The sequence below is a fragment of the Haliaeetus albicilla genome, chromosome 11 (assembly GCF_947461875.1).
Source record: "Haliaeetus albicilla chromosome 11, bHalAlb1.1, whole genome shotgun sequence".
Lineage (NCBI taxonomy): Eukaryota > Metazoa > Chordata > Aves > Accipitriformes > Accipitridae > Haliaeetus > Haliaeetus albicilla.
In genome coordinates, this window is record NC_091493.1 from 19,518,007 (window position 1) to 19,544,470 (window position 26,464).

The 26,464-nt window shown below is 56.6% G+C and overlaps 1 protein-coding gene across 8 annotated transcripts in view; it reads right to left on the reverse strand.

Moving 5' to 3' along the window:
- Positions 1 to 4,798, reverse strand: part of PAX2 (paired box 2) — a 91,316-nt gene extending 86,518 nt beyond the window's left edge. For 4 of the 8 annotated variants that reach the window (XM_069796478.1, XM_069796474.1, XM_069796476.1 and 1 more), the window contains exons 1-2: positions 4,140 to 4,798; positions 158 to 326 (exon numbers count right to left, since the gene is read on the reverse strand). In XM_069796478.1, coding sequence (XP_069652579.1) covers positions 158 to 326; positions 4,140 to 4,182 — 212 coding nt within the window. In that variant the 5' untranslated portion in view covers positions 4,183 to 4,798. Of the gene's footprint in view, positions 1 to 157; positions 824 to 4,139 lie in introns of those variants that run through there. The other 4 variants (XM_069796475.1, XM_069796481.1, XM_069796479.1 and 1 more) reach the window with 2 other exon arrangements.
- Between the last annotated feature and the right edge of the window lie 21,666 nt (positions 4,799 to 26,464).

Consider the following 26,464-nt stretch of genomic DNA (forward strand, 5'->3'; position numbering starts at 1 on the left):
CCGCGGGCTCCCACGGCACGGAGGTGCCGGCGCCGCTCGGGGAGGTGGCGGGGAGAGCCCGGTGCCGGGGGAAGAAGGGCGGGAGGTCACAGCGGAGCGGGGAAGGGATGCATCGTTGCCGTCCCAGGGGAGGGGAAGGAGCTGCCTCTTTCCTTACCTGCCCAGGATCTTGCTGACACAACCGTGGCTGACCCGCAGCTGCCTGGAAATGTCACAGGGTCGCACCCCCTGGTGAGCCAGCTCCACTATCCTTTGTCTCACCACGTCAGGTAGGGGCCTGCCGTTCACAAACACCCCCCCGAGCTGGTTCACACCCCCGTGCCCTGCTGGGGAAAGAGAAATAAAAAAAACACAACAACCCACGCACACCAGAAACACACCGTTAGTCGTGGATTCTTCGCCACTCGTACTGCAAAATCTCCAGTCACTACAGATGGATGGAGGTGATGGCGGGGGGTCGAGAGGGGGGAACAAGACGTGGGAGAGAGACAGAAGAAGAGAAAAAGGGTGAAAGAGAGACAGAAAGGGGGAAAACGAGGGAGAATAAGAGAAAGAAAGATAACGAGAGAAAGAAAGATAAAGAAAAGGAAAGATAAAGAGAGAAAGAGAAGAAAAAGGAAGAAAGAGGGGAAAGAGCGAGAGCAAAAGAAAGGAGACAGGAAGAAAGAAAGAGAAAGAAGGAGAGATGGGAAGGAAAGAGAAGGCAGAGTGAATTTTCCCGAGCCGGAGACTAGCCGGGAACTGTCCCCCCCGTACGCCGTCTCCCCTCCCCTGGGCCAGAAAGCACCTCTCCCTCCCGCGCCCCCCCCCCCCCCCCCCGGGACGCCGGAGCGGCGGCTACTCGGGGCCATTGTGGTGGGGCGAGGACGGAGGCAGTGCCCGCGCCGGCTCCTCTCCCAAGAGTTGGGGAGGGATGCGCTCCCGAACTCCGGAGCTCAGCTGCTGAGCGGCTTCGGGCGGACCCTGCCGCAGTCCCCCTTCTCTCTACTCTTGGGCTTTTCCTCTCGCCTTTCATTTTCTTTCCGCGATTTTCTATCACATTGTCAATTACAGTTACTCGCGAACCCCGCCCTCCCTCACCCCGCGGCATGTCCCCCATACAACGCGTCCTCTCCCGTTATTTTCGGATGCGAGTTGAACGGATTCAGAGAGAACAAGAGAAAGGCAAAAAATGTAGGGAGAGAGAAAGAAAATATTTTGTGTCCCGCGGCCGGTGTTCATTTACAGACAGACCCTCTCTCTCTTCAGCTTTCGATCTTTAAAGGAAAAATCCTCCAGTAAAAAAAAAAAAAAAATCTAACAGACTCGCACCGTTCCGTCTTTCCTCCCCCGAACCACAATCTAATTCAGAGAGAATTTAAAATGCTCCGTTTTCATCTGTTCCCCCCTCTCCAGGCAAAAAACTGCGGTCTCTCAGATAGGACTGCTAGGATCGCTGTTTTCCGATCTGTCCTTCTCCATATCGAAATAACTTGGGGAAAAAATAAGTATGCACCTGCTAAGCGTGGGCAGGAGGAACGGGATGACAGGAATAAAGGGAAATATCTCCTTTTGGGACTCAGCAAGACAGGCGGTTGTGAACCGCTTGCACTTGGGGTGGTCTGCCTTAGAGACCGGAGCAGGTCGCCTTTACCCGGGCATGTGGGGAGATGCACACTCGCAGGCGGTGCAGCTTCGCTGGCGCTGCTACCTGGGTGTCTCTATCTCCGCAATACCCAGCTGATATAGCTGTGGAGTGCACTCTGTATTAAAGCTTTCCTTTCACACAACCCTAACCTTCTGTATCTTCCTCGCCAAGAGATCTTAGTTCGTTTTGCAGTTTGCTGAAAAATGATCTGTTTGTATTTTCGCTGAGGTTTTTTTCTCCCCTGCTTCTGACACTGACGTATTGGCTCTGAACTTAGTGGAAACTCTCATTGCCCTGCGATCGATCCAAGTCCTTTCGTACAAATAGAGTTTTTTCCATCTCCCCCACCCCTTCAGTAACACCTCCACATATCCCCCTCCCAGCCGCCTCGGCCAGGGCGCCGGCTGGCTTCCCCGTCCCTTCCCCGATGAGCCGGGGGTTATTTGTTGCATTCTTTTGTTAGTCTTTCCGAAAACATATTTAGGGCTTCAGAGTGGAGGGGGAATATTTATCTTCCTCCACTAAAACCCGCGGGTATACGTTGCTGTGTGTTTTCTTCATTTGTTCAGAACCCCTTTTGCACATGTTGCCTCTAAAGTTACAAGACAGCAATTTCTTCGGCAACTCCATGATAAATAATTCAAAGCACCTTTTATAACTCGCATTACAAAGTATTAAAAGGCAACAGATGCAAAAAAGATTAAAAATTAATAATTCAAATTATTGCAGCCCTGATATTTTTCACACGAGTTTGTTTTGCTCTGCCCCGTGGTTTTCTAAGGTTATTTCTATCAGAGCAGTAAGATATTTACGTGTATTTATCCGCGTATAAGTGCCGGCGTCTGTATATACACATACCCAGCCCGTCGTACCGCTTTCGTACAGATCGTGTTTTGCTGTCTGTGTGTGTGTGTGTGAGTCAGGAGTCCGCGCCCGTATGTATTTTAATTGCTTACTAATATCTAGGGTCTGTAGCTCTAGAAATACACTTTAGGGAACAAATCGAACGTTGATTTTATTTTTTTTTTAATCGGAAGCCAAAATTGTTCACGAATCTCACTGGAGTTTTTAAAAAATCAGCGACGGTGAAATGCCTCTTTCGGCTGCCTACATGTTCCGGATCGTACCGGAGGCAGAATTACTGCAATCGCGCCTGAAAGCAGGTCGCACTGCCGAAAACTAAAAATAACGTCTAATGCACGGACTATTTTCTGTTAAAGGTCTTCGAAAATTAAACCCTACATTTTTAAGCAATATATCCTGGAAATCATTAATTTGGAAAAAGGAAGACAGTTACCTACATCCACGTTTGGGGATCTGATCATGGGTTTCTATTTCTGCGCCTTCCTTCTCACGGCAAAATCCGGATTTTTTTAAACTTCAAGCATTTCCATTTTATATCTTTTCGGTTTGTTTTTATGCAGCGGGCAGGGCGTGTCCTCAAAAGTTTCGGTGTCAAAAGTTACAAATTGCTCTTAATTATTCATTTTCTAACTCAAGATGCTCTCAATCTCGGCTTTCTATTATTTGGTTGGGTTTTTTGTTGTTGTTGTTTTTTGTGGGTTTTTTTCTCTCTAATTTAAATCTCGGAATTATTTTCCCTCCGTGCGGTGAAATTAAAGTCCCTGAAAATTCCTCGTTACACTAAGTTCCCGGTAAAGGGATCTTTTCGCTTTCCTTCGTCCCCCTCTTATAGAAAGGTTCTTTACAGTGAAAATATATCACGAATGCACTTTCCTCTGTGCCAGGAATGCATTTAAAATGCACACTGGCGACCTGGTAAATAAACCAGGAGGGACCGTGACTTCTTGTGAGCCTCCGAAGCTGCCAGGTCTCCCGGCCGTACAGTTGTCCTATTTTTCCCGCAGTCGAACCTTTCACCAAACCAGACCAAACCGAAGCACGGAACAGCCACCGACCAACCCGCCATTAATTTGAAACTGGCGTCTCCCCTCTCTGCCGCTGAAATCCGAAATCAAAGCAAACAGAATCAGATCGCGGGGGAAACTGGAGGTTTAGAGCCACGCGGGGTTGCGGGCAGCCCCGGCCCTGTCCGGCGGGGCAGGGGCAGGGGCAGGGGCAGGGACAGGGTCCGGCCCGGGGGGGGGCTGACACCAGTCGGAATAAACTCGTGTTGTCCGAGGGGCGATGGGGGAAAGTGCCTTTGCGGAGGAGAGACCTGGTTCGGGGGGTGTTTTCTTTCACACGCACACGGCACGCAGCCACCTGCCCCCCGGGCTGGGGGTCCTGGCTCCCGCCCCGCCGCCGGCCCGGAGCTCTGCTCCTCCCGGGCCCTGGGCTGCTCGGGACCCTCGCTCTGCCGCCGGGGCCGGCGATGCCCGTCCTGCCTTCTGAACGCCCCTCTAAGCCCGGTTTCGGCCAGGGGAGGAGAGGCCGGCGGTGAAAGGATGGACCTGGAGGAGGATCAGGTGAGGAAGAATGGTCGGGGAAGGAGGAATGGAGGGATGAGAAAGAGGGAGAGCAGCGGAAGGAGCCGGGCTCCAGTACTCACGGTGCATTGCTGAGAAGGGGTCTGCCTTGCAGTGCATATCCATGGGGAGGCAAAGGAAGGGGAAGAAATCGGCTGAAGCCGCCGTGTCGCCTCTAAAACTCAACTTCAAGACTTAGGGGAGAAAAAAAAATAACAAAAAAACAAACCAAACCAAAACCAAAACAAAAAAAAAAAGGAAAAAAAACCACACAAGGAGAGGAGAGGAGGGGAGCGGCGGGGTGCGCTGGCCCCCCTGCCCGGCGGAGCGGGGAGCGAAGTACTTTCCGGGGGGCGGGCGGGCTGCGCCGGCTCTGGGGGGCCGGAGCGGCGGGGCCGGCGGAGTCAGCAGAGTCCGTGGGAGCGAGGGGCTGGCGGCGCCGGGGGGCAGGTGGGTGTCATGGCTGGGAGGGCTCAGAGCATCCCCGGCGGCGGGGAGGGGGTGCCGGAGCAAGGTGCGGCCGGCGGCCAGGCGGCAGAAGGCGCGGGAGGACGCGGCTCTCCCTCCTCCTCCTCCCGCGGTCCGGGGCTAGTTCATTTAAGTTCAAAGCGGAGTAGCAATCCCCGGGAAAGCTGCGAGCGGCGGGCGGGCGCGCCCCCTCCTCTCGGCCGGGCGGAGGATCCGGCGCCCGGCGGACTTTCGCCCGAGGTGGGAAGTGCTTGCGAGGAGCCGGGGCCGGAGACTGGAGCCTCCGCTCCCGGTGTGTGTCTCTCTAAAAGCCGCAGCGCCCTCAGCCCCCCGCCCGCCTCCCCGGAGATGGATGACTTGTCAGACAAAGGCAATAGATTCCGACACTCTCTGATTCGCCAGCGCGCCGAGCCGAGCGCGGCCAGGAGAGGAGAGGGGAGAGGAGAGAGGAGAGGAGAGGAGAAAGGAGGGCCGGGCCGGCGGCGCTCGGCGCGGGGGGGCCGCCGCCTTCGGGACCCGGCGGCAGGGGAGCCCCGGCCGCGCGCTCCGGAGCGCCCCGGGCCACGCGTGTGCGGGGCGGCGGCGCCCCGGCCCGGCCCGCGGCAAGGGACGTGAGCCCCGCTTTGTTGTCACTTGCGGCTCTGGATCTTCAACTCCCTTATTTAATGCACGCAGACGGGCGCACGCACGCACACACGGCTTGGTAGTTCCATCTCCCTTCTCATGCCCCGCGCTTTTTTACCGGAGGCTCGACTCGGGGCGAGGGCGGGGGCGGGATTCGGAACACATCCAGGCTTCCGCAGTGTGCGGCTTGAAGTGGGAGACGGACTGAGAGAGAAAGGGGGGAAGGAGGTGAGCGGGGGAGAGAAAGGGGAAGAGAGAGGAGACAGGCAGAGAGAGGAGAGCGGGATCAAGAGAGACAGGCGTCAAGAGGAAAAAGAAAGAAAAATAAATAGAAGCTGCAGAGTCTGAGAGAGCACGAACGCAAGGAAGAGCGAGCTGCTCGCACCTCTTTGAACCGATAGGTTGGGCCCACTTCAGTCATTGCAAAGTTTCCCCTCACGCGCATTTGGGGAAATAACAGCAAATCCAACCTCCCACTTGCCACATCTCTGCTGCTGTTTTCTTTTTTTAATGCTGGAGCGGGATTTAAAAATTATTTCGCAAACAAGTCTACGGCTAAAATAGACGTGGCTTTGACCTAGCAGAGCAACAGAGAGCAAGGGGGAAACGCCTTCTCAGGGTAATAACCGGGAGTAAACAGGCAAGGTGGAAATTGCTGCTAGCTCAGTTTTGACTGCGAGTTTACCATCGCCTGAAATGTACTTTCTTCTTCTCCTCTTTTCCTCCTTCATCCTTCCCTGTCCCTCTGGTTATCTGTCACGAAACAGCCCCTTTGTTTTCTAACTGGTTCAAGTAAAGAATCTCTAGGAGATCTTTATGAAATATTTTCCACTGTCTCATAAATCATTTTGGCACTTCAGCTGATGTTTTGTCTTTCTCTCCCCCCGCTCCCCTCTCTCTTTCCCTCGTGTGCAAAAAGGATGATTTGGGGGAAAAAAAAATTCTTTTTGGACACCACCGACGGTTAAATGTGAGGCGAGACAGCGATCAGCTCCTGGCTCTGCGCTGCGGGGAGGCACGGCGGGCACAGCTGAAAGCCCCCCACGCGGGCTAAATTTCCCGCAGGAGCGGGGGCTCTCCGCTGCCTGCTCGGGAGCGGTGTTCGCGGCCGCCCGGCTGCAGAAGGCGCCTCTCCGCCCCGCCCGGGGAACTCCCGCCGGACGCCAAGTTTGCGTGCGGCCGCTGCGCTCGGCGGGCAGCCCCCGCCGCTGGGCCGGGGGTGGCCCCCTCCCTCACCGCCGCCGCGGCGGCCCTGCCCCGCCGGCCGCAGCTCGCCCACCCTCCGCGGCGCCCCCCGCCCACCCGCCGGCTCCCTTATCAGCCGCTCCCCCCCGCCCCCGCCGCGGGCAGCCGGGTCCAGGGCCCGCGGCGGGGCCGCCCCCCGCGCCGGGGCGGAGGGGGTGGTCGGGCGCGGGCGCAGGTGCGGGGCGGTGGCGGCGCTCCCCGCCGAGGCCCCTAGATGGCGCCCTCCGGTCGGCTTGGCGGTGCGGCGGGCGCGGGGAAGGGGCGGCGGCGGCGGGCGCGGGCCGGCAGCGGGGCCGCCGCGATCCCCGGCCCCGCGCACGCACCTGCCGGCGAGGAGGCGGAGGGCCCGGTGGTTAGTGAGTCGCCCCAACAACCACAACTGCTGTTGGCGGCCGGGCCGGGAGCGCGCTAATCGCCGCTGCCGTTAACCCCTTCCGCCACCCCGCCGCTCCCGCCCTGACTGGGGATGGAACGGGCCCTTCTCTCGCCCTCCTCCGCCGAGCCGTCTGGGTCGCTTCTCGTCTTCCAGCGGTTCCCCCTCCCTTCCAGCCCAGGCAGCCCCGATCGCCCCGCGCCCTTGCGGCCGGGCTCAGGCACACAGCACGCAGCCAAGCCCGAAGGCAGAGGCTGGGAGGTGCCGGCAGGAGCCCCCAGCAATGCCGGGTGGAAGGGTACGTCCTCCGGCGTTGTATCTGCCTTAGCTAACCGGCCCGTCCCCACCAGGCCCTCCGCTTTCAGCGAACTTCCTCCTCGCCTCCCTCCCCGTGCCGTCATTAACACCCGGGGAGTTCATTTTGTCTCTCACAGAGACGCTGTGGGCCTTTATAACTGTTGATTGTACGGTGAGGAGATAACAGCTTGGTGGTGGGCCCGGAGCGGGGGGACCCGACGGACCCCAAATCTCCTCCCGAGGATGTATTTTGCCGTAGTTTCTATTGCTGTTTCCCCATCTCAGGGATGAGAAAGGCAGGAATAAGAGTCTCGAGAAGTACACAACGTGAACGCTCTGTGAGACGAAGCTCGAGTCCCACAGCGCGGAGGTAACCCGTGTAAACGGAGGAGCCCCGAGCCTGGTAAAACAAGACTGCTTTCTCGGGAAAGAAAGGGAAGAGGAAAGGAAAGAGGAGCGGGGAAAGAGGGAAGAAGGAAAGGAAAGGAAAGGAAAGGAAAGGAAAGGAAAGGAAAGGAAAGGAAAGGAAAGGAAAGGAAAGGAAAGGAAAGGAAAGGAAAGGAAAGGAAAGGAAAGGAAAGGAAAGGAAAGGAAAGGAAAAAAGAAAAGATGAAAAAGAAAAGATGAAAAAGAAAAGATGAAAAAGAAAAGAGAAAAAGAAAAGAAAAAGAAAAAAGCTGCCCGCTCGCTGTCCCCTTCCCCCACCACACATACCACAATATCACCTGGTGCCCCTTCCCACACCACACTTCCTGGAAGAATTGCTTTGTCAACATTTAAATCCACCGAACAATTTCTGTCTGCCTAGATTAAAAATACCGGCCTGTCCCCGCAGCCCCGGGCACGGCCGTGTGCCCTGCGGGCCCGGGCGAGGCCGAGACCACGGGCCTCTTCCCACTCCCACGGCTCCACACTCGTCTCGCCAACCGATTCCCACTTCACCAGCCCTGGGTGCTTTTTCCCCCCGTCCCACTTTAAATGAACCTTTCCGCCTCTGTGTCTCCTTTTCTTTTCTTTTCTTTTCTTTTCTTTTCTTTTCTTTTCTTTTCTTTTCTTTTTTTTCCCCCTTTCATTTCTTTTACTCTTTCTCAGAGAAGATCTGAGGATCTCCCCCTTCTTCGCTAACCCAGCCCCCCCCAGGCTAGAAACATTTACACTTCAAAAGAGGCGCCCGCCTCTCTGCGGAAATTTCAAGAAAAATAAACTTGGGGGGGAGTTGCGGCGATAGCTATCTTTCGATCTGCTCCATTAGCTGGCTTTCTCCAGTTGATCAAACCGAAATCTTCTCCATTGATCCTATTTCCCACCCCCGGCCCCAATACACATAACCGCGAGGGCTCTCTCAGCTCCCCTCCGATGTCTTTTTAGTTCTCCCGTGCTGCCTCGGCTTGGCCAACTCTCCGAGCTCGCCTCCTCCCCGGGAAGCGGGTTAAACAAACGCTATTCTCGGCGATTGCCGCCTCTCCTCCTCCGCTGCCAGCCGGGGAAGGGGGCTCCGCCCGGGAACAATAGGGGTCGGGCGGCGGGGGGAGCCCCTTGGAGAAGTCAGGCCTGGAGCGAAACTGTTGTGTCTGGGATCGTCGCTGTCGCCAGAGCCAGGACGTGCGCCCACGTTGGCTCCCAGTTTTCTACGGGCTGTCTGTCGCTGCTTACGCTGGAAACCAGTTAAACGCGACCCTATGGCTTAGCGGGACGGCGCGCTGCGGGGGCAGAAGTTTTGTATTTATACCACATCGAGGTGCCGCTAACTCCTCGGCTCCACACACCGCCTGTCTTCATCCCCTTGCCAAGTGTGCGAGCACTTACAGCCTAAATGTTGGTAGTTTGGAGGTGGTTTAGCTCTGCCCTTAATACTCCCCAGCACCATATTTACGGATTTAGTGGATAAATCTGCGCTGACCATCTCTGTGTATTTTTCTGACCTACGACAACTAATTCAGCCTCGCGTGGGAAAGGCTGGGGCGAAATCCCTGGCTGTGGGGGAAAAGAAAAAAAAAAAAAAGCCCAGGGATATGAGCGTTTAAAGGAAGGAGTTGACATGTGTGTGAGTGTGAGCAGGGTCTTCAAGAAAGGGGGCGCTTTGATAAAACCTTCCCGGGCGACTTTTGGGGTGCTTTGTCTGAGGACAAGGTGATTTCTGGCCTGAGGAGACATCCCGCTGCCTCTCCCCAGCGAGCGCCCGGGGGAAAGGGGTGTCCAGACCGGGGATCACTCCTTCACTGTAGGGATGCTGGGGTCTGATCTTCCCGGGTGGGGTGAGAGGGCCATGGGGCAGGACTGAGGTGCCGGCAGCAGCGTGGTGATGCGGGAGCGGGATCAAAGCTGCCTGCGAGGTTTTCCTCGGGCCGGGCAGGGCGAGGAGAGGAGAGGCAGAGAGAGCCCTGCCGCCCTCCCTGCCCCCCCAGCCACTCTGCCCAGGAGACCCGAGATTGCTCTTGGTGGCCGAGTTTAGCAAATAAACACAAAGTTAGGTTTTAAACGAAGAATTAATAAGAAACAGAGCGCGAAAAGAATAAAAGACCCCCATCCTTCCCCTCCCCCTGTGTCTCCGAGCCCCTCTCCCCCTCTCCCTCTCTCTCTCCCCTTCTAAGCACCTCTGGTCACGTTGGAGGATGAGTTTTTGGAGAGCTTCTGGTACAATATGGAGCACCACGGGCTGCAATTTCACACTCCACAGCACATTCCCCCTAAAGCTACTTTCTTTTTTTCCTATCTAAGACCCCCCTCATGTCTCCCCCTCTCTCTTTCTCTCGCTCTTTTGTGAGCCATGGGTGGGTTGCATGTCTGGGGGACGCCGGGGCCGCGAGGAGGCCGGCGGACGGGGTCTGCCAGCGGGGCGGGTGCGTGTGTGCGCCGGGGGGGGCCGCGCTCCCCCCTCGCCCTGCCTGCTGCTGGCTTTTCCCTTCTCTGCATTTGTTTGCCCTGAATGGTAATAGCCCACGTGTGCTGCTCTTTATTCAGCCACCGACACTTTAACCTCTCCTCTTTACAAGAGAGCGTTTGCCACAAAAACGAGACAAGCCGGAGACCTTTTGCAGCCTCATTGAGGGAAAAAAAAAAAAAAAAAAAAAAAAAAGAAAGAAAGAGGGGGGGGAGCCAACAATGTGAAGAGACACTTCTGCAACAAAGCTGCCTCTTAGCGCACCGGGCCGGCCGGAGCTGGGGCGAGTCTCCAAGCCTGCAGGCCCACAGACATATGGGGACCGGGACAGCCTGGGCGCAGAGCACCAGAGCCTGCCCCCTCCCTCCCCAGGCAGGTAGGCAGGGAGCGGGCACTCGGCTCCCGGCGCCGGGCTCCGCCTCCGTGCAACCCCTGCCGGCCGCGGGCTGGGGGAGCCCTCGCTGCGAGCGGGGTCCCCGGACCTGGCTCCCAGCGAGGCGGCCTCCGCGGGCCGGCCTTGCCCGCCCGCCACAGACCCCCTGCCACCTATCTCTTTTTGTCTGCCCGCCGGTCCCGGAGCCCCCTCCGCTCCTCTGCCTGCTCATTTCTTTGCCCCGGAGCGGCGGAGCGGGGGGGGGAGGGGGGGGTGGGGAGGGCAGGACGGTGCCGTGCTGCTCCTCTGACCCAAATGAGCTGGCCCAGACGTGAGCCCTCCTGCTCTTTCTGTGATGGGAGGCTGTGGCACTGGCGAGGCCCAGCTGCCTCTTCTTTTTGCCCTGGGCTGCCGCCGGGGTAGACCCGTGGAAGCCCCCCTCTGCTGCCTCCTCCCCCCACGCTAGAGATGTCTTTTTTTTTGTTGTCCTCTAATTTCTCCATAAAACTCCCGATGAGTGAATTAGACGCTTATTAAAGTCTCCTTTTAATCAGCAGTAGTGGGAGACCCTCCCTCTCTCTGCCCGTCCAAGGTTAGTTTGCCTCCGGGCCATTTGCAAATGTTAGGATTTACAGTTATCACACTCAAAAACATTTATATAACCCCTAACTATAATACACCCATAAAAACGGGGAGGGAGCGAAAACTGCTGCGGATCAGCGAAAAACCCTATGGCTTGCCCATTAAAGTCCCCGGAAAGGGTAATTCCAGCACTCAAAGGGGCCAAAGTGTGGTAATGACTGCCTGGGATTCACATCGCCAAAAATGATGGCACAAAGAGACCTGCCGGGGAGCGGGGAGGCCGCTGTGCTCCGCTCCCTCCACAGGGCCGGCGGGGGAAGTTGGGAGCAGACTTCTCCGCACATGCATTAGAAAGTGATAGATATGCCTCGAGACTTTATTTCTTCTTTCCTTCTTTCTCTCCCTCCCTCCCTCCTTCCCCCTTCCCTCTTTCTTTCCATCTCTCTTTCTCGCTGTCTCTCTCTCTCTTTCTCCTCCTTTCTCTCCCTTCCTCTCCCTTTCCTCTCTCTGTCTTTCTTCCTTTCCCTCTACCTTTCCAGTCTTCTTTTCCTTCCCAGCCAGGCTGACCTCGGACAATTTCTATACACACACGAATCCACCTCCCCAGAGAAAGTTGCCCCGGTCGCGTTTCTGGCAGCGCTTCCCAAGCCCCGTTGTGAGCCCTGCCTCTGCCCCCGCTTCCCTCCGCCACGGACGGCTCTGCGGTCCGGGGGGATGTGCCGGGAGCGGGTTCGGGGAAGGCAGGCTCGTTTCCACCGCTAAACAAAGGCTGGAAACGCACCAACAAAGGACCTGGCGCGGCCCCTCCGCCCGGTGCGAGAGCCGCAGGTGAGGGCTGGAGCTTGCCCGGCCGGGCGCGGGTGGTCCTGCTTGCGAAGCAGTGCTTGAATCGGCAGGGGGGGGAGGAGGGGTCTGCAGGGCTTCAGGAGAAACTGGTCGTAAGTTGGTGCGGAAACTTTCTCCCCCCTCCCCTCTTTCTGGGAAAGCCGTGAAACCGGGCGATTTCCGTTCTCTCCCCGCTGTCGCCTTGGCACAGGGGGGCTCGCTCGCTCGCTCGCTCCTTCCCTTCCCTTCCCTTCCCCTGGCTGGGAGCCGCGAAAGCCCAAGTTCGGCGCCTAATTAAAACGAGTGGCAGGAAGAGTCATTCCTCTTTAACATCAGCTGTTAATGGCCTCGGAGTTCAGCGCATCTGAGGAGGAAGACACAGAGCGAGAGGCAGGGGGATGGAATGTGCGGGGAAACGGAGGGGCTGAAAGAAGGGGGGTCTCTAAGCGTGGTGGAGGAAGAGAAGGAGAGATTAAAGGAAGGAGGGAAGGGGAGAATTTTAACTTAAAAAGAGGAGCTGGAGGGTGGCGGGGGTGGGGGGAAGGTCTGAACTGTGAGCCGACGCCAAATCTCCCCTCCAGCTCCCCTGGCTGCCTCGGCTGGGCAGGGCTGGGAGAGGAACGGAGTCAGGGAGAGGCGCGCAGCAGAGGAGAGAGGACGAGCGGATCCGGGATGGAGGGAGAGAGGGAGGGAGGGAGCTCTTCCGAGCCGCGGAGCGCTTTTCCTGGCTGCCTGTCTCGCCTTCTCTCCTGCACCCTGATCCCTTCCCTCCTTCCTCTCCTCTCGGAGGTTTGCAAACCAAACGTCACCAATCAATACGAACCCCGGCTCCGTGGGTGCGTGCGTGTGTGTGTGTGTGTGAGCGTGTTTGTTGATCCCGACCTGCTGGACTTCAAAAATCTGCCGCTTCCGACTCCCTCCCAGCCTGTAAGTTCAGAATTACAACCTTCTACATCTATGCAAACTTTTATTTATCGGAGAATTCCTTTCTCTAGGAGAAAGAGAAATTGTCACCATGTGATCGGCTAATTTCTGACACACGGGGCTTTACCCCTCCCCCAGCGTGGGGAAAAAAATATCTCCCGTGGATCTCTTTGCACTGTGCACAATCCATAACTTTGGCAATGTATATACAGTGTTATTTCTGCAAGGCAGTTTTCCAGGGTTAGGGGAGGTGGTTGCATTCTGCTAAATGGATCCTTTGTGGTGAGTGCAGATTTATGCCCAGTTTTGATTTATAATTAAATTAGCTTCTAATTTGCAATATGTGTGTCTGTGTTTAAAATGTATCTAATCTGTGAAATTGAGGATGGGGGCACTTTAAATGAAAATCTACCTTTCGCCTCAAGGGTTTCTTTATGAAGGGATAGCCGGGAGGGCAGCGTGCAGCAGGAAAGCGGGGCTGTAATTTCCATTAGGAGATGTCAATCAATCCTTCTTTTCAATACATCAATTAATAAATCCGATTGGTGCTACGGGCTGCTCCCCCAGGGCACTCTTTCTGGCCGGATGGGGAAGTGTGAGGGGGAAGGCAAACTTTGTCAGGGAAGTCCCCGCAGGCAGCGCCCGGCCCGACCCGGCCCGGCCCCCCCTCCCCCCCCGCCTCCTCCGGCCCAGCGCTGGGCTCCGGGACCGGCTCCAGCCCTGGCAGCCCGGCCCCGGCCCCGGCCTGGCGCGGCGCTGGGGGCGGCAGGCGAAGCCGGCGGGACTCTCCCCGTCGGCACTCGGGGTCTGGCACAGCTAAATTAACACAACCTGGTGAGATACGGTCGATTTTTTTCGCCCCCACAGGCGCGCCAGAGACGCGGTGCGGCCGTGGGTGTGTGCACAGGCGGTTAGAGCCGGGCCTGGGACCCCCCATCTTAGTTGATTTATATTTAGGCTTCACTTATTTAAACGACACCCCCTCCACCCCACCCCCCGCACTCCGTCCCACCCCACGCAGTTCTAACCCGGGCAATAAACATAATCGTTTTGTTCGGTTATTTTCCAGCGGAACCGCAGCACCTAGCTTTCATTTTTCACAATTAAAAAGGGGCCGGGACGGTGGGGAACTCCTCCAGCCTGACAGCTCGCCCCGGCTCTCCCTGCTGTTAGCGTGTGCTCCGCACCTACAAATCAGCGGGGAGGTGGGAGGAAAGGGTATTTCTTTATTACTATTAATTTTTTTTTAACGGGCAAATGTAGGAATTCCGTGGTCTTTCTTTAATTTGGCAGTGACACCCATCCTCCTTTCTTTTCAAGTGGCGCTGGTAGCTCGGAAGACCACCACCGCGGTGGGGAGGCGGGTGGCCGTGGGAAGCTCGAGGGGAGCCCGGCGCAGGGGTGCCCGCTGCCCGCCTGGGGAAGGCTGACCCGGCAGGGACAGGGCAGGTATGTGGAGGGGGCCGGCGTCGGGACAGGGCGGCACCGAGGTCCTCCCGTTGGGTGTCTGCCCTTAGAGCTTCACAGAGTCGGAGAAAAACCCGACAAACAAAACTAATTCAATGTGTCGCCTCTCCCTGCCAGCGCACGCCCGGTGTTTTGTAGAAATCCGGCTGAAGAAAGGGCTGACTTTTCTGAACCCCCGACCGATGTAAAAAAGGTGCTTAGAGGGAGGGAGAGCATCTTCAAACTACTCCGTAGCCATCATCATCATCAAGCCTGTCCGTTTGACTTAAAAACAGCACGATAGCTGTCACTGAACGCTGTCTCCTCAGCTTCCCCCCCCCCCCCCCCCAACCATACGGCTTTTTACCCTCAGATTTGCGGGCTGCTGTTGTCGGTTTGAGTTGCTCGGCACAAGCGTCTTTTGCGTGTCTCCAGCGAGCGGACTAACGCTGGGTAAACACACCCCTGTGAGTGGGAGCACGGGCAGCCTGGGTTCGCGGGGCTGAACTTCGGGAAGGAAAGAAGTAAAAAGAAGAGGGAGAGATTGAAAGAGACTCTCCCAGGCAGCTTGATCCCATTAGCTCCGTCCTTGGGTTGCATATTTATACGGTCTAGGAGGTGAACAGATGGACTATCAATTTAATTCCATCTTCAACACCATCAGAGATTGATTTTCTACTCGCTTTTAATTTTGCCATAATTAATTAGATCATTACAACTGTTTTCTATTGATCTCCCTATTTAAACCTCAGATGCAAAGGGACTTGGGCAGATCCTTTAAAAACACAGAAGGAAAAAGGAACAGAGGGGGTTGCAAACTTTCTGAAGATTTTTTCAGTTTCGACTCAGAAGATTTTCGGTGCAGAACAGCAAAAAAAAAAGCCGCTGTGGCCTTTTCTTTTAGGAGGCCTTTTTCGTTGCCTTTATATTTTTCCTTTACGTTTTGGCGATTCTTTGTCATATTTATAGATAATATACAGCGTATATAATAGATTTAATTGGTTCGATTAGCAAAATACACGCTTGCACGTGTATATGTGGATATGCGCATATATATATATACACTCACATACAGCGTATTTAGTATTAAGATTTACTGAGGTGGTGCACATACATTTATATATGGGGACTCTATCGACAGAAAAGAGATGTGGTTTTCCGAAGGATGGGTGTTTTTCTTTGCCTCCCGTACGTGTCTCTCTGTTTGTGCACCTGAATCACTCTCTAGACGGGAGATATTTCACCCTGTGACTCCACCAGAAATGACAAAAGAAAACCGGAGCTGCAAGCCCCGGTTCTCCACGCCCGCCGGAGCCTTTCTTTCCAAGCCTCCCCTTCAGCAAACGGTTGGCAGCCGGGGCAGCAGCACGGCTCTGTGCCGACAGTCGGCGAGGTTTGCATTTTAAACCCCTATGTCCTTTTTTCCCCCCAAATCCCTAAATTAACAGCTCCGTTTATATACGTAATCTGAGGGAACCAAACCGCGTAATTGTGCTTTTACCGCGAGCGGCAGCGCCGGGGAAAACCTCTCCTCCCCGGCGGGGTTTGTTTGAAGCTTTGTTTGCAAATCATAAAATTGACGACGGGGAGGGGGTGGGGGGGCGATCCGGAGACCCGTCCGTCGGCGGGGCAGGTTTCGGGGGGTGCGGAGTCAGCGTGGCGGCCCCGGCCCCCGCCCCGCGCGGGGGCGATGCTGCCCCGGTCCCGGTCCCGGTCCCGGTCCCGGTCCCGGTCCCCGTCCCGGTCCCGGTCCCCGTCCCGGTCCCGGTCCCGGGCGGCAGCTGCTTCGCGCCGCGGCCCCGCAGAGACTGGCGAGGCGCTGGGCTGCCGGAGAGCCCCGAGGCGGGGACAATGCAGGTCCAGAAGCGGGAAAGCCGCCACAGCGAGCAAAGTTTCACGGGGTGGGGAGAGAGTCGGTGGGGAAAGAGTTTAGGCGATGCCCTGAACTTTCCATGGACGGGAGGGAACTCCGGGACTGGGGCAAATCGCCAAACCCAGGGTGTAAAATAGGCCGGGGGCGGAGAGCGGGTGGCGGTGTCTTGCACAGCCGGGCGGGCGGCGAGGCAGAGCGGCCGGGGCCACTGGCGGCCGGGCCAGGCCGGGCGGGGAGGGGACGGAGCTCGGCCCGGCTCTCGCTCGCCTCTGGAGGCTCTGCTGCGGGTCCTCTCAAGGTAAACACGGCGGGAACCCAGCCCTTCGAGGGGGGCTGGAGGGGGCACCCATTAGGCAAGGGGGGCATTTAGCAGGTGAGATGGCAAGCGTTGGAGGGGAATCTGGCGAGGCAAGGAGGGTGTGTGTGGAGGACAGCAGAGGCAGGCTGCCTCCTACCAAAGGAGGGAGTTGGGGGTGACGGTCTCATCCCTCACTGCTGAATATTCAGTGCCCCCCCCCCCTTACCTGCTCTCCCTGAGCTCTGAGCCATGGCTCCTCTGCCTAATGGCCCGTCTCCCCGGGACGGCTGCAAACCAGTAGATCCGCCGCGGCCTTTTCTTTGCTTCTCTCCTCCCCGCTTGGATGTCTTGCTTTCCCCCGCTGACTTTCGAGATCTAGGCGCAACCACCCAAAACTAAACGGTTTAGATAACAACACACACACACACACCAGAGCACCGCCACCACCAAAAAAAAAAAAAAAAATAGCCAGCCACAGAGAAAGAAACGCCGCTCTACTGAGCCAGGACAGGCTAAAAGGAGGGGAAAATAAATAACAATCAAAGCAAATGCAGCGCTGCTGCTTATAAAAGTGGAGAGGGACTCACCTGCTCCAGTGTAGCAGGGCTGTGCAGCCGGGGAGAAAAGGGGCTGGGGGGGGTGTCCTGTGGGGTGGGTGGTGGGCAGCGCCTGGACTTTGAATCTGCTTCCCCTTGCCCCCCTCCCGCAAACTGGCTACCTGTAGGGAAGTCTTGTTGCAACAGCAGATTAATTTGTTGTCTTATTACCATAAAAATGTGCTCGGAGAGGGGGACGCGGGACAGAGGAGGAACTTCCTCCAAGTTGAAAAGGGAGGCGGTGGGCTCTGGCTGCGGGGGGAGCGCGCCGGGACCGGGGCCGGGGGGGGGGGGGGTTCCGTGCGGTGGCGCAGCCCACCCGGGAGCTGGCACCGCTCAGCTCAGGGGCCCGGGCAGCCTCCAGGTGGGGTGGCGGGGGACGGGGACGGGGACCGGGGACTCCGCCGTTTACTTTGGAGGCGGCAGAAGGCAGTCCTGTGAAGTCTGCCCCTGTGAGCTCCTGACTTGTGCTTCTGAGAGATTATCTGCCCATCCATCCGTCCATCCATTTATCTGTCCACTGGTCTCTTCCTTGCTCCTACGGCCGCGTTTTGGTAAAGGCTTCGCGACTGAAAAGAAATAATAAACAAAACAAACCTCCAAAGAAAAGAAGAAAAATTCCCGGTGCTAAAGACATCACTGAGCGAATATTTTTCTTTCTCTCTTTCTACCCCCCCTCTTCCATCTCCCCATTGATTGAAAGTCTCTCTCAGCTCCAACAAGGAGTCCCAGGAAAAATGAACCATTCTGCTATCGATTCTTCATTAAAATTACATTTCTGCATTTGCTAAATTGGTTTTAAAAAGCTTCCCCTGTTATTACTGTCTTGTCAGAGCCGGCGGTGCTGGGCAAACAGTATTTAAAAGCTTGGGACCTCTCCAAGATGAGGCTGTTGGGGGTTTTGTGTATGCATGTGTTTTTCTTTTTTTAAAGTGTTTAGGAAAATGTTAACAACGCGGTCTGGTGAAAAGCATGCCCCAGACAAGTGGATCATTGTAAAAATAAAGAAGGTGGAGGGAGCGCTTTCCTTCATAACACTTAAAAATCATCGATTGTCGCTTCAAGCAAGGAAAAAAGAGGTTCATTTTAAATATTAAAATGGGATGCCAAAAGTCAATAATGGCAGCAATGAGTATTTTGCTGAGACGACGTCTCCCACCCGGTCTGCAGCAGCCGCCAGATCTCTCTGGAGCAGTTCCTCACCTCGCTGCAGCCTGAGCCCTGCTCGCAGCCGCACACTCCCGCCGCTCCGAAACGTGCTTCCATGAAGAGGTGTTTAAATAAGTCCAGCTAACCCTCACACACGCACCAGATTCCTCCGACCTAGCCCCAACAAACCCCACGGAATCCCCCTCCTCCCTCCCCAAATTGGTGTGGGAAAAACCCAGGAGGGACGCTGGGAGATTTACTTTGAATTCTGCAAATCTCTCTCGAAAGAGCAGGGAAGCAGAAATGTCTTCCTGATGTGTTTATCCCCTAATCAGTTCATTAGTTATAAACAACATGACATTAGAAGTTAGGAGGCAGTTGATATTAATTTTTATTTAACTAGTTGATGTTTAATCCGTCACGCCAGGCTGCTTAGAGAGAGCTGCCTGACACAAACCAGTTAGAACTTCATACACCGCGATGATCGTCCGGGCACTGGGACAAACAAACGGCGGCGGGGGGGGGGGGGAGGGGGGCGAGGGGCAGGGAGACGGAGGGGAAGGGGGCGAGGGGGAGAGGCACAAACCCGGGAAACACGGAAAAGCAGCAAAGGAGGCTGGAAAATTCCCCTCTCCCCGGACTAAAGAGAGGGGAAGGGGGGGCGGGGGGAAGATGTCAATCGGCGGGGGGTGGGGGGGCGGAAGGGACCATGAAAAATACCGTCGGGAGGCTGAGCCGAGCGGGCCGGGAGGAGCAGGTGCCCGTGCCAGGCACCCCTGCGGGGCGGGGGGGCGGCCAGCCGGGCGGCCCGGGGGCGCGGGCCGGGCCGGGCAAGCGGGTTGGGGCCGCCCGAGGGTCCCGCCCGGCCAGGGGGCGGCAGGGGCGGCGTGGGGCTGCGCGCCGCCGGACAGAGCGGCAGTCGCCGCCGAGCGAGTCCTCCTCTTAATTAAAAGAGGCGCCGGTTAATTAGAACGGGGCTGGCCGAGGGAGAACAGCAACACATGGTGGGGCCGGGATAAACGGGGACCGGGCTTCTGCCGGCTTTGCGGGGTGTAACAGTTCCCTTTGGTGTCAAACTGCGACCCTTAACCAAAGAGCACAAGTGCTACTGCAAATAAAAGGAGTGAACGATTAAGGACGGAAGACTGGTGGGTACGTTCACGGACACACGTCTCTTCCTACCTTCAATCCGTGCTGAAGTGTTATCTAACTCGAGTCTAGAATTACAGGCTCCCCTGCCGTAAATTCTTGTTTCTCCCCTTGCAGCAAACTGGTACCCTACAAATGGGTAGAGGGTACCTGTTCGGCTATACACCATCTTTAGATACGTGAATTGCTGCTCTTTACCCACCGACCCTGCCAGCTTGTGGGATCACCGCCCCCGCCTTTGCTCCCGAGGTGACCACCGAGCATTATCCCAGCACGTCCCCCTTCTGCGGCGGGTCCCGGCGCTTCTCCCCCCATGTGAGTGTTCCTCTGCCCCCTCCGTGTGCCCTTTCACTCAGCACTGTTCAGAATGTATTCATGGGAGCTATTAGAATTATATCCGCATGTATTTCACAATTAAAGCATGTCTTGGCGAACGAGGAAAACCCTCGGCAATAGCTGGGTACATTGCTTGCCCTGGACGCCTGTTCCTCCGTGCGGCTGTGAACTACAGGACAAGCGCTCCTGCCTACGACCTATATTTTAATATCAATTTCCATATTAATCAATCACCCCATCTATCTGCTGGATAAAGGAAATAGTTCACATTCCGAAGAAAATTGCCTGCTTTCCCGCAGTTAATAGTTAACTCCGGAATAGAAAGTTCCCAGGGAAATGCGGAGGCAGAGGGAGCGCGGCTCTCCCTGCTCCCGGCGAGCACCGGCTGCTCTTCCCCCGGACGCGGGAGCGCGGCTCTTCGTAACCCCCCCGGGAAACCCCCCGGCTCCTCCGCGGCGGGCTCGGGGCTCCGGCTGCCTGCGCCTTGTAGGAAAGAAACGGGCACCGACTGTTTTAAGGAATAAACTCTTGATGGGGATGTGGGATGCAGGGAGGCAGGCTCTTTCCCCGTAGTCCGAGACAGAAAGTGGCTGCAACAGGTAATAGGGCAGACATCAGCGACACGGGGAGCATGGAGGGCTTTTCAGTGGCCAGGGGAAATGCACGCTGCTCGGCTGTTTGGCTTGAGAGCATCGTAAGGAAATGGGTGCCTTTCCCTGTGTCCGGAGCCTCCTCTCCCTTTCTCCGAGGCAGGGTGTGCTCTGAAGGACAGAGAGGATATTTAGGAGGGGACCCTGCGAGAGAGATGCAGGGGCAGGGGCGAGGTTCGACCCCGGCCGGGGGGCTGCGGCGCTCGGAGGCCGCTCTCTGCGGTCCGCCCGGCCGGCAGCCGAGCCCGGGGCAGGGCCGGCCCCTTCCCGAGAGTTTCGGGGTGACTTCAGAGGTGCGGGGATGTCCGTGTCGCTGCCGCTATGCCCCTCACGGTTGCCTTAGTGCTGGGCTGGCCACCTGGTGCCTTTTAGCGGTGATGGTGGAGCTGGGGAGGACACAGGGAAAGGGAAGAGGGACAGAGGAAACAGCGGGCCTCCTCTCCCGTTGGGGGCTGTCTGTAGGGACTGCGGGATGAGCAGGAACACTGTGAGCCGCCAAAGTTGGAGGGATGGTGCTGGCACGGGAAGAGGCTGCCCTTCTGTGGGCTGGGCTGGTGGCAGAGCAGCGGAGTGGGAAGGGGGTTGCGAAAGTTGCGGGGTGGGGGCGAGTGCCTGGGGAGGCGGTGGGTTAGGGCTGCCGGGGGGTGGGACCCGCAGGGGCTCCCGCTGCTTTCGGGTCTCTCCGGCGGGGTATCGGGGTGCTGGCGGGGGGGGGCGGACGGGTGGGAGCCGGCGGAGGTGCAGCAGACGACGCCGGTGCCGCGGCCTTGGCGTGAAGTTACCGGCCGGGACAGGGACTTGACGCGGGGAGGAGCGGGCTGGGCGGGCGGGCCTCCCGGTTCCGCCCCGGGGAACCAAGCCCGGCCGGCTGCGGGAGGCCGGGTCCCCGGCCGGGAGCTCCGGCACCGGCCCGGAGGGAGCCTGGGGGGGAGGGCGGGGGGAGCCGCACCCCCGCTGGCCCCGGGCCCCCGGCGCCCCGCAGCGGGGCGGCCGCGGCACCGTTCCCCGTCGGGGCGGCGGGGCCGCGCGTCCCGCCAGAGGGGGCAGTGCAGATCGGCGGTGCCGGGCCCCGCTCCAGGCCGTGCCGGGCACGGGGCTCCGGCCTCGGCCTCGGCCTCGGCCCCGGCGGGGGGCTTCCGGCCAGCCCCGGCGGGGGACGGGGCATTTTAACTCCTCCCTGCGCGGCGGTGAGGCTCAAATTCAAGAGCGCTTCCCCAAACGTTTCCACGCTCCCGACCCGTTCCCCACTCGGCCGGCGGCGGCGGCTGGCAAAAGCGGGCGATATCTCCCGGGGTCCAGGCTGCCGGACCCCCTGCGCGGGGCCGGCTCCGTGCCGGGGGCGGGGGCCGGACCCGATCTCCCGGGGTTTTGGGAGACCTCGGTGCGATCGCTTCTTTCTTCCTCAAGTAGTTCAACACAAGTTTCTAGCCCGAGGAGGGGGACCCGGCAGCCGGGTGGCCTGGGGGTGCCCTGTGCTTAGGGACAGCCTGGGCTAGCAGGGCCGGGGAGCTGCTCCAGGGCTCGGGGAGTGTGGGTGGAGTCGCTGCGTGGATTAGGGGAGGAATGAGGGAGAGGGACACGCTGGCAGGGGACACCCGCTCGCCGTTGCCAGAACTGGAGAAAGGGAAGGGAAAACTGGAAGATCACGTAAAAAACCCGAGAGGCTGGAGACACAGAGCCACTCCCTGCACTAATGTGCAAAAGAAGGGGAAATAAAAGAAGGACGGATCTAAGTGAGAAGGTGGAAATCAGGATGGATGGATAGACAGAGAGACAGACATTGATTTTTACTAATGTTAGAGAAAAAAAGGGCTGAGTAAAGAAGGGGACGTTTAATTTGAAGATGAAAGGAGGATGGATGGGTGGATGGATAAAAAGACAGAATAGAGATAAAATTCTAATGCGAAAAATAGTAAATGTGAGAAGGAAACAGAAAATGAGGAAAAAAACCCCTTCTAGCATTTGTGGATAGAAAGAAGGGAGTGAGGGGGAAAGGAAAGGAAAAGAAAGGAAAGGAGAAAAAAGAGGAAGAAAAGAAAAGAAAGAAAAAGAGAAGAGAAGAGAAGAAAAAAAGAAAAGAAAAGAAAAGAAAAAAGAAAAGAAAAGGAAAGAAAAGAAAAGAGAAGAGGTTTTTAAGAGCCGTCAAACAGTTGGTAGACATCAGAATTAGAACAGAAAAGCAGAAACATTTATGGCAGCCCGCGCCGAGGCGTTTTCCCCATTGGCATTTTATGGAGCTCCTACATCTCAGCTTAACGCTGTTTTGAGCTGTAAGAATTATTTCCCCCCGCACTTCTCTGTTTTAGGTTCACTTCCAGTTCCCATCGTGGGTCCCTCGGAGCAGGGGGAGCAGGCGCACCCCGGCGCTCCGCACACCGCCCCCCAGAACAAGGGCCTCCCTCCGGGCCGGTGGGCAGCGGCGGCTCGCCCCTCCGCCCCGGGGCGGGACACACACACACACACGGCAGCTGCCGGCCCTCCCACCCCCTCGGCAGCCCGGGGGTCCCGCGGGGTAGCAGCGGGAGCGGCTCTCGGCGGCCCCGCAGGCGCCGGGGTGGGCCGGCGGGCAGGAGCAACAGTTCCCCGGCACGTCGAGGGAGGGGAAGGACCTGCTCTTCCCCCGGGGCACGGTTTCCCAGGGGTGGGGAGGGGGAAAGCCGGCCCCGCGGCGGGACGGCGGCACGGCCAGGGTGGCCGGCTCCGCAGGTCTTGCCGGGCGGGGGGCGAGGGTTGGGGAAGGGCTATGGGAAATACAGAAGAAAGACCTCAAGGTGCGGAGAAGTGAGGAAAGGAACCGGCTCTCCCTCCCCAGGCAGCCTGCCCTCACATGCCGCCTCCACCTCGGTGGAAAACTCCAAACCTCGGTGGAAAACTCCAATACTCCAGGCGCTAATAATGATAAGAGGAACAATAATGACAACAATGATAATGCGTTTCCGTGTGTTAAAACCTAGGAAATAAATGTCCTCCTACACCCGCTGCCTCCCCGGTCCCCCGATCTCTGGGACGCGCTGAGTTTTCAGAGCGTTTCGGGGGCTGGGCCAGGTTTGGGAGAGGGATAGCGACAGCGACGGGAAAAGTAAAAGCCGGGGGAGACGTAACTCGTGTGCCTTTCACCTTATCCCGGGAACACAACCATTGTCCTTGTGACAAGAATCTCTGTTATGGTCTGGGAGCTGCAGAGAAAAGGGAAGTTTGCAGGTCTGTCTCCTAACTCCGCTGCGGCCAGCTCCCCCGCCTCCTCCCAGCCTGCCCGCCACCCCCGGGCTCTGAACCAGTTCATATAAAAGTGTGTGCGAGGGGGATAAAAGTTCCAGTCTCTCATGAGGGGAGAAGGCTGCAGGGGCAGAAGCAAGTTAATTTCCAGCCGATTTCTCATTACTCTTCTTAACGCCTATAAGGGAGAGAAAATTAGGCACACAGCACACGTTTTGGCCACTTCATAAAAAATGCAGATTTGAGAGATGATGTGAAATGTGCCCTCGAGTCAATGATTAAAGATAGCTGACTACATTTTTTTTTCCCTATTTGGAGTCGAGATGAGAAATGCCCCTGAGCTCTGTAGGTCCAGGAAGGGTCCTTTAATAACTGATAAATTGTCCCAAGAACTCCTTCCCTCCCGCCCTACCCCCTCCACCATCACACCGCCGGCCGTCAGGGGAGAGATGCAACCCGCCGCTTTTCGCCCGGCGATCAATAGGAAACGCTCTCGGGGGATGATTTCCCGAGGGGCCCTTGTGTGCGGGGACACGGCCGGCTGTGACACTGCAGCCAGCGGGTGCGGAGGGATGCTGCCCCTCCTGCCTTGCCCCACTCCTGTCAGTAACTTTCCCTCCCCACCATCGCCTCAGCTTGTCAACTTTGCCTCCCAGCCGGCCGAAGGACGGAGATTCTGGTTCAACAGCACTAAAGATTTGCATTGAAAAATAACTGAGGGAGGAGATGGCCAGCCTGGCAATAGGCGTATTCGCTTTTATTTTGGAAGCGGAGAAAGTCGCGGAGGGCTGGTGACAAGGGGCATCTGTGTCAGCTGCCATCTTTCCCCCGACTGCCAGGAGTTGGGTCTTCCCGCAAGTTTCCTAAGAAAGTATTCTCATCGACGAACGTCCATGTAAAGAGGGGGCACCCGCTGCCCCCCCGCAGAAAGAGGAGAAAGAGGCATTTGCCGAGCCCTGCCAGGGAGAGGTTTAAAGGCACAATGAAGAAGTGTCAGGAAGAGCCCAGATCTGTCCCTTTTCCCTGCCTGGCATCGGAGGGTGCAAAGCACCCGGGCTGCTGGCTTCCAGGGCTGGGCTCTTCAGTGGAAACAGGAGTGAGTTATGGATGCTGAGGGAGAGGCGAAGGGGAAGAGTCCGCTCCAAGAAAGCGCTTCAATTTCTGACTTTCTCAAACGCATCCTTCCCTGCGGCCCCCACCGCAAACTTCAGAGGAAGGAAAAACAGAAAGGGAAGGAAAGATAAGAAGGCGGGGGGAGGGGGGGGGGGATAAAATCAAAGCTTTCCAGGCCGCTGGAAGAAGAAATGTGTATTTCTTTTCTCTAAACACTCCTAATTTTTCAACCAAATTGAAAATAATAAAATGTATAAAGAAAGCAGGGATGCAGTTTTCCAGAGCTCAGCTGCTGAATAACTCCTCATCAGCCGCACCGATTTCTTTGATTAATCCCGAGGTCTGAAGTAGAAGCAGTTCCAGTGTGATACCTTACACGCCAAGCTGCTTCTGCTTCCCTACTTTGTTAGACTCGTTTATGCGCAATTTTTTTTAACAATAATTTCAACTCCTTTCCCCCTTAATAAATCCATTTTCTGAAGCGGTACCTGCTTTCTAATTGCCCTGAATAAATGCCTTTTCCCCATCTCCGGCTTCCTAAATCCCTCAGCACCCCGGTGGGAAGGAGATCGCAGGCACCGGGGGGGGACCGGACCACCCCAACTTCTGGCAATTTCCCCCTGCTCCGTAGTCAGGAATTTATAATTGTTAATTTCGTGTGCGAAACGGCGGAGACTGACATTCGCTCTCTTAATGGGACTTAATGTAACTGTACACGATCCTTTATACAACTACGTATCTAACGAGTTCTCTTATTGCTAGACGTATTGCCAATTCTCAGATTCCCTGCGTAACTAGAAGTATATATGTTATATTCACAACCACGCGCATATACCCGAAATACATTCGTCTGTGGAGAGGAATACGTGGCAATATATACCAAATGTATAATATAAAACCGAATCTTTATATCAAAATGAAGAGACTTTAATTTATATATATTTTACTGCATATAACCATTTCTTCTGGAGACAGCTAGGGAGCATTTAATGTGTGGAGAGATGCACCTGTGCAGAGATTTGGAAGGGAAAGCTCCTGTGTGCTTGCATAGCTTGTGTTTATGCCCATATATCATATGTATCTCTAGCTCTCTCTCTCCCCTCTTGTGCATGTATAAAATATCAACGCGATGCTTTAGAAAAGCTGTGAGCTCTGCACAGTTCTTTACCCTTTTGCCAGATGATGCTGCTGTTTATAAAATCGCACTTCTCCGCGAGGCGGTTTGCACCCTCCACACTAATTTACACTATCGAGTCATTTATCCAGCTTTCTTTTATCCCTGAATTACCCGGCTCGGAGTCAACCAGAAGCACCAAATTCCTGCCTTTCTGATGAATGGACAATATCGTCTGCTCCTTTCAGGGCGAGAGAAAAATAGCTCGGGCACACGAGACCGAAGCCGGGGGCTGCTCGGCGGCTGCCCCGCAGGGAGCGGAGCGGGGCCGGTCCCCCCTTCGCCGGGCGCGGGGGGCAGCGCCCGAGCCGCCCCGGCGCTTCTCCCCGCCGCGAGTGGGTGAGGTGTGGGGGCGGCCGCGGGTGGGAGAGGCACCGGGCAGGCTCCGGCTGGAGCCGGGCTTCCCCCGGCGAGGGGAGCCGCGCAGCCCGCCGAGGTGCGCCTGCCTCTGCGCCTCAACTGCCTCCCGCTTCCCCCCCCCCCCGGGTGTGCGTGTGCCTGTGTGTGATTTTCCTGGGCTGGCTTTGGGCTGCTTCGCAGGAGGCGCTAATTAGAGTGTAACTGCCAGGTCATTGATTTCATGTTACTAGAGTTGTTGTTGTTCGTGGTTTTTTTTCCTGTTTTTTTTTTTTTTTGACATGAAATATCAGCCCAGATAAGAGGCAGTAGGAGCTGGGTTGAGGACGGTCTCTTATGAGATCCCCCAAACCCACAAAACCCAATTGACCTAACAGACGCACACTGCTGGCTTGGGAGTCTCAACCTCCAGACCCGGGGATCTGCCTGTTTTCCCTTTGTTGCTTTGTTGTAAGACTC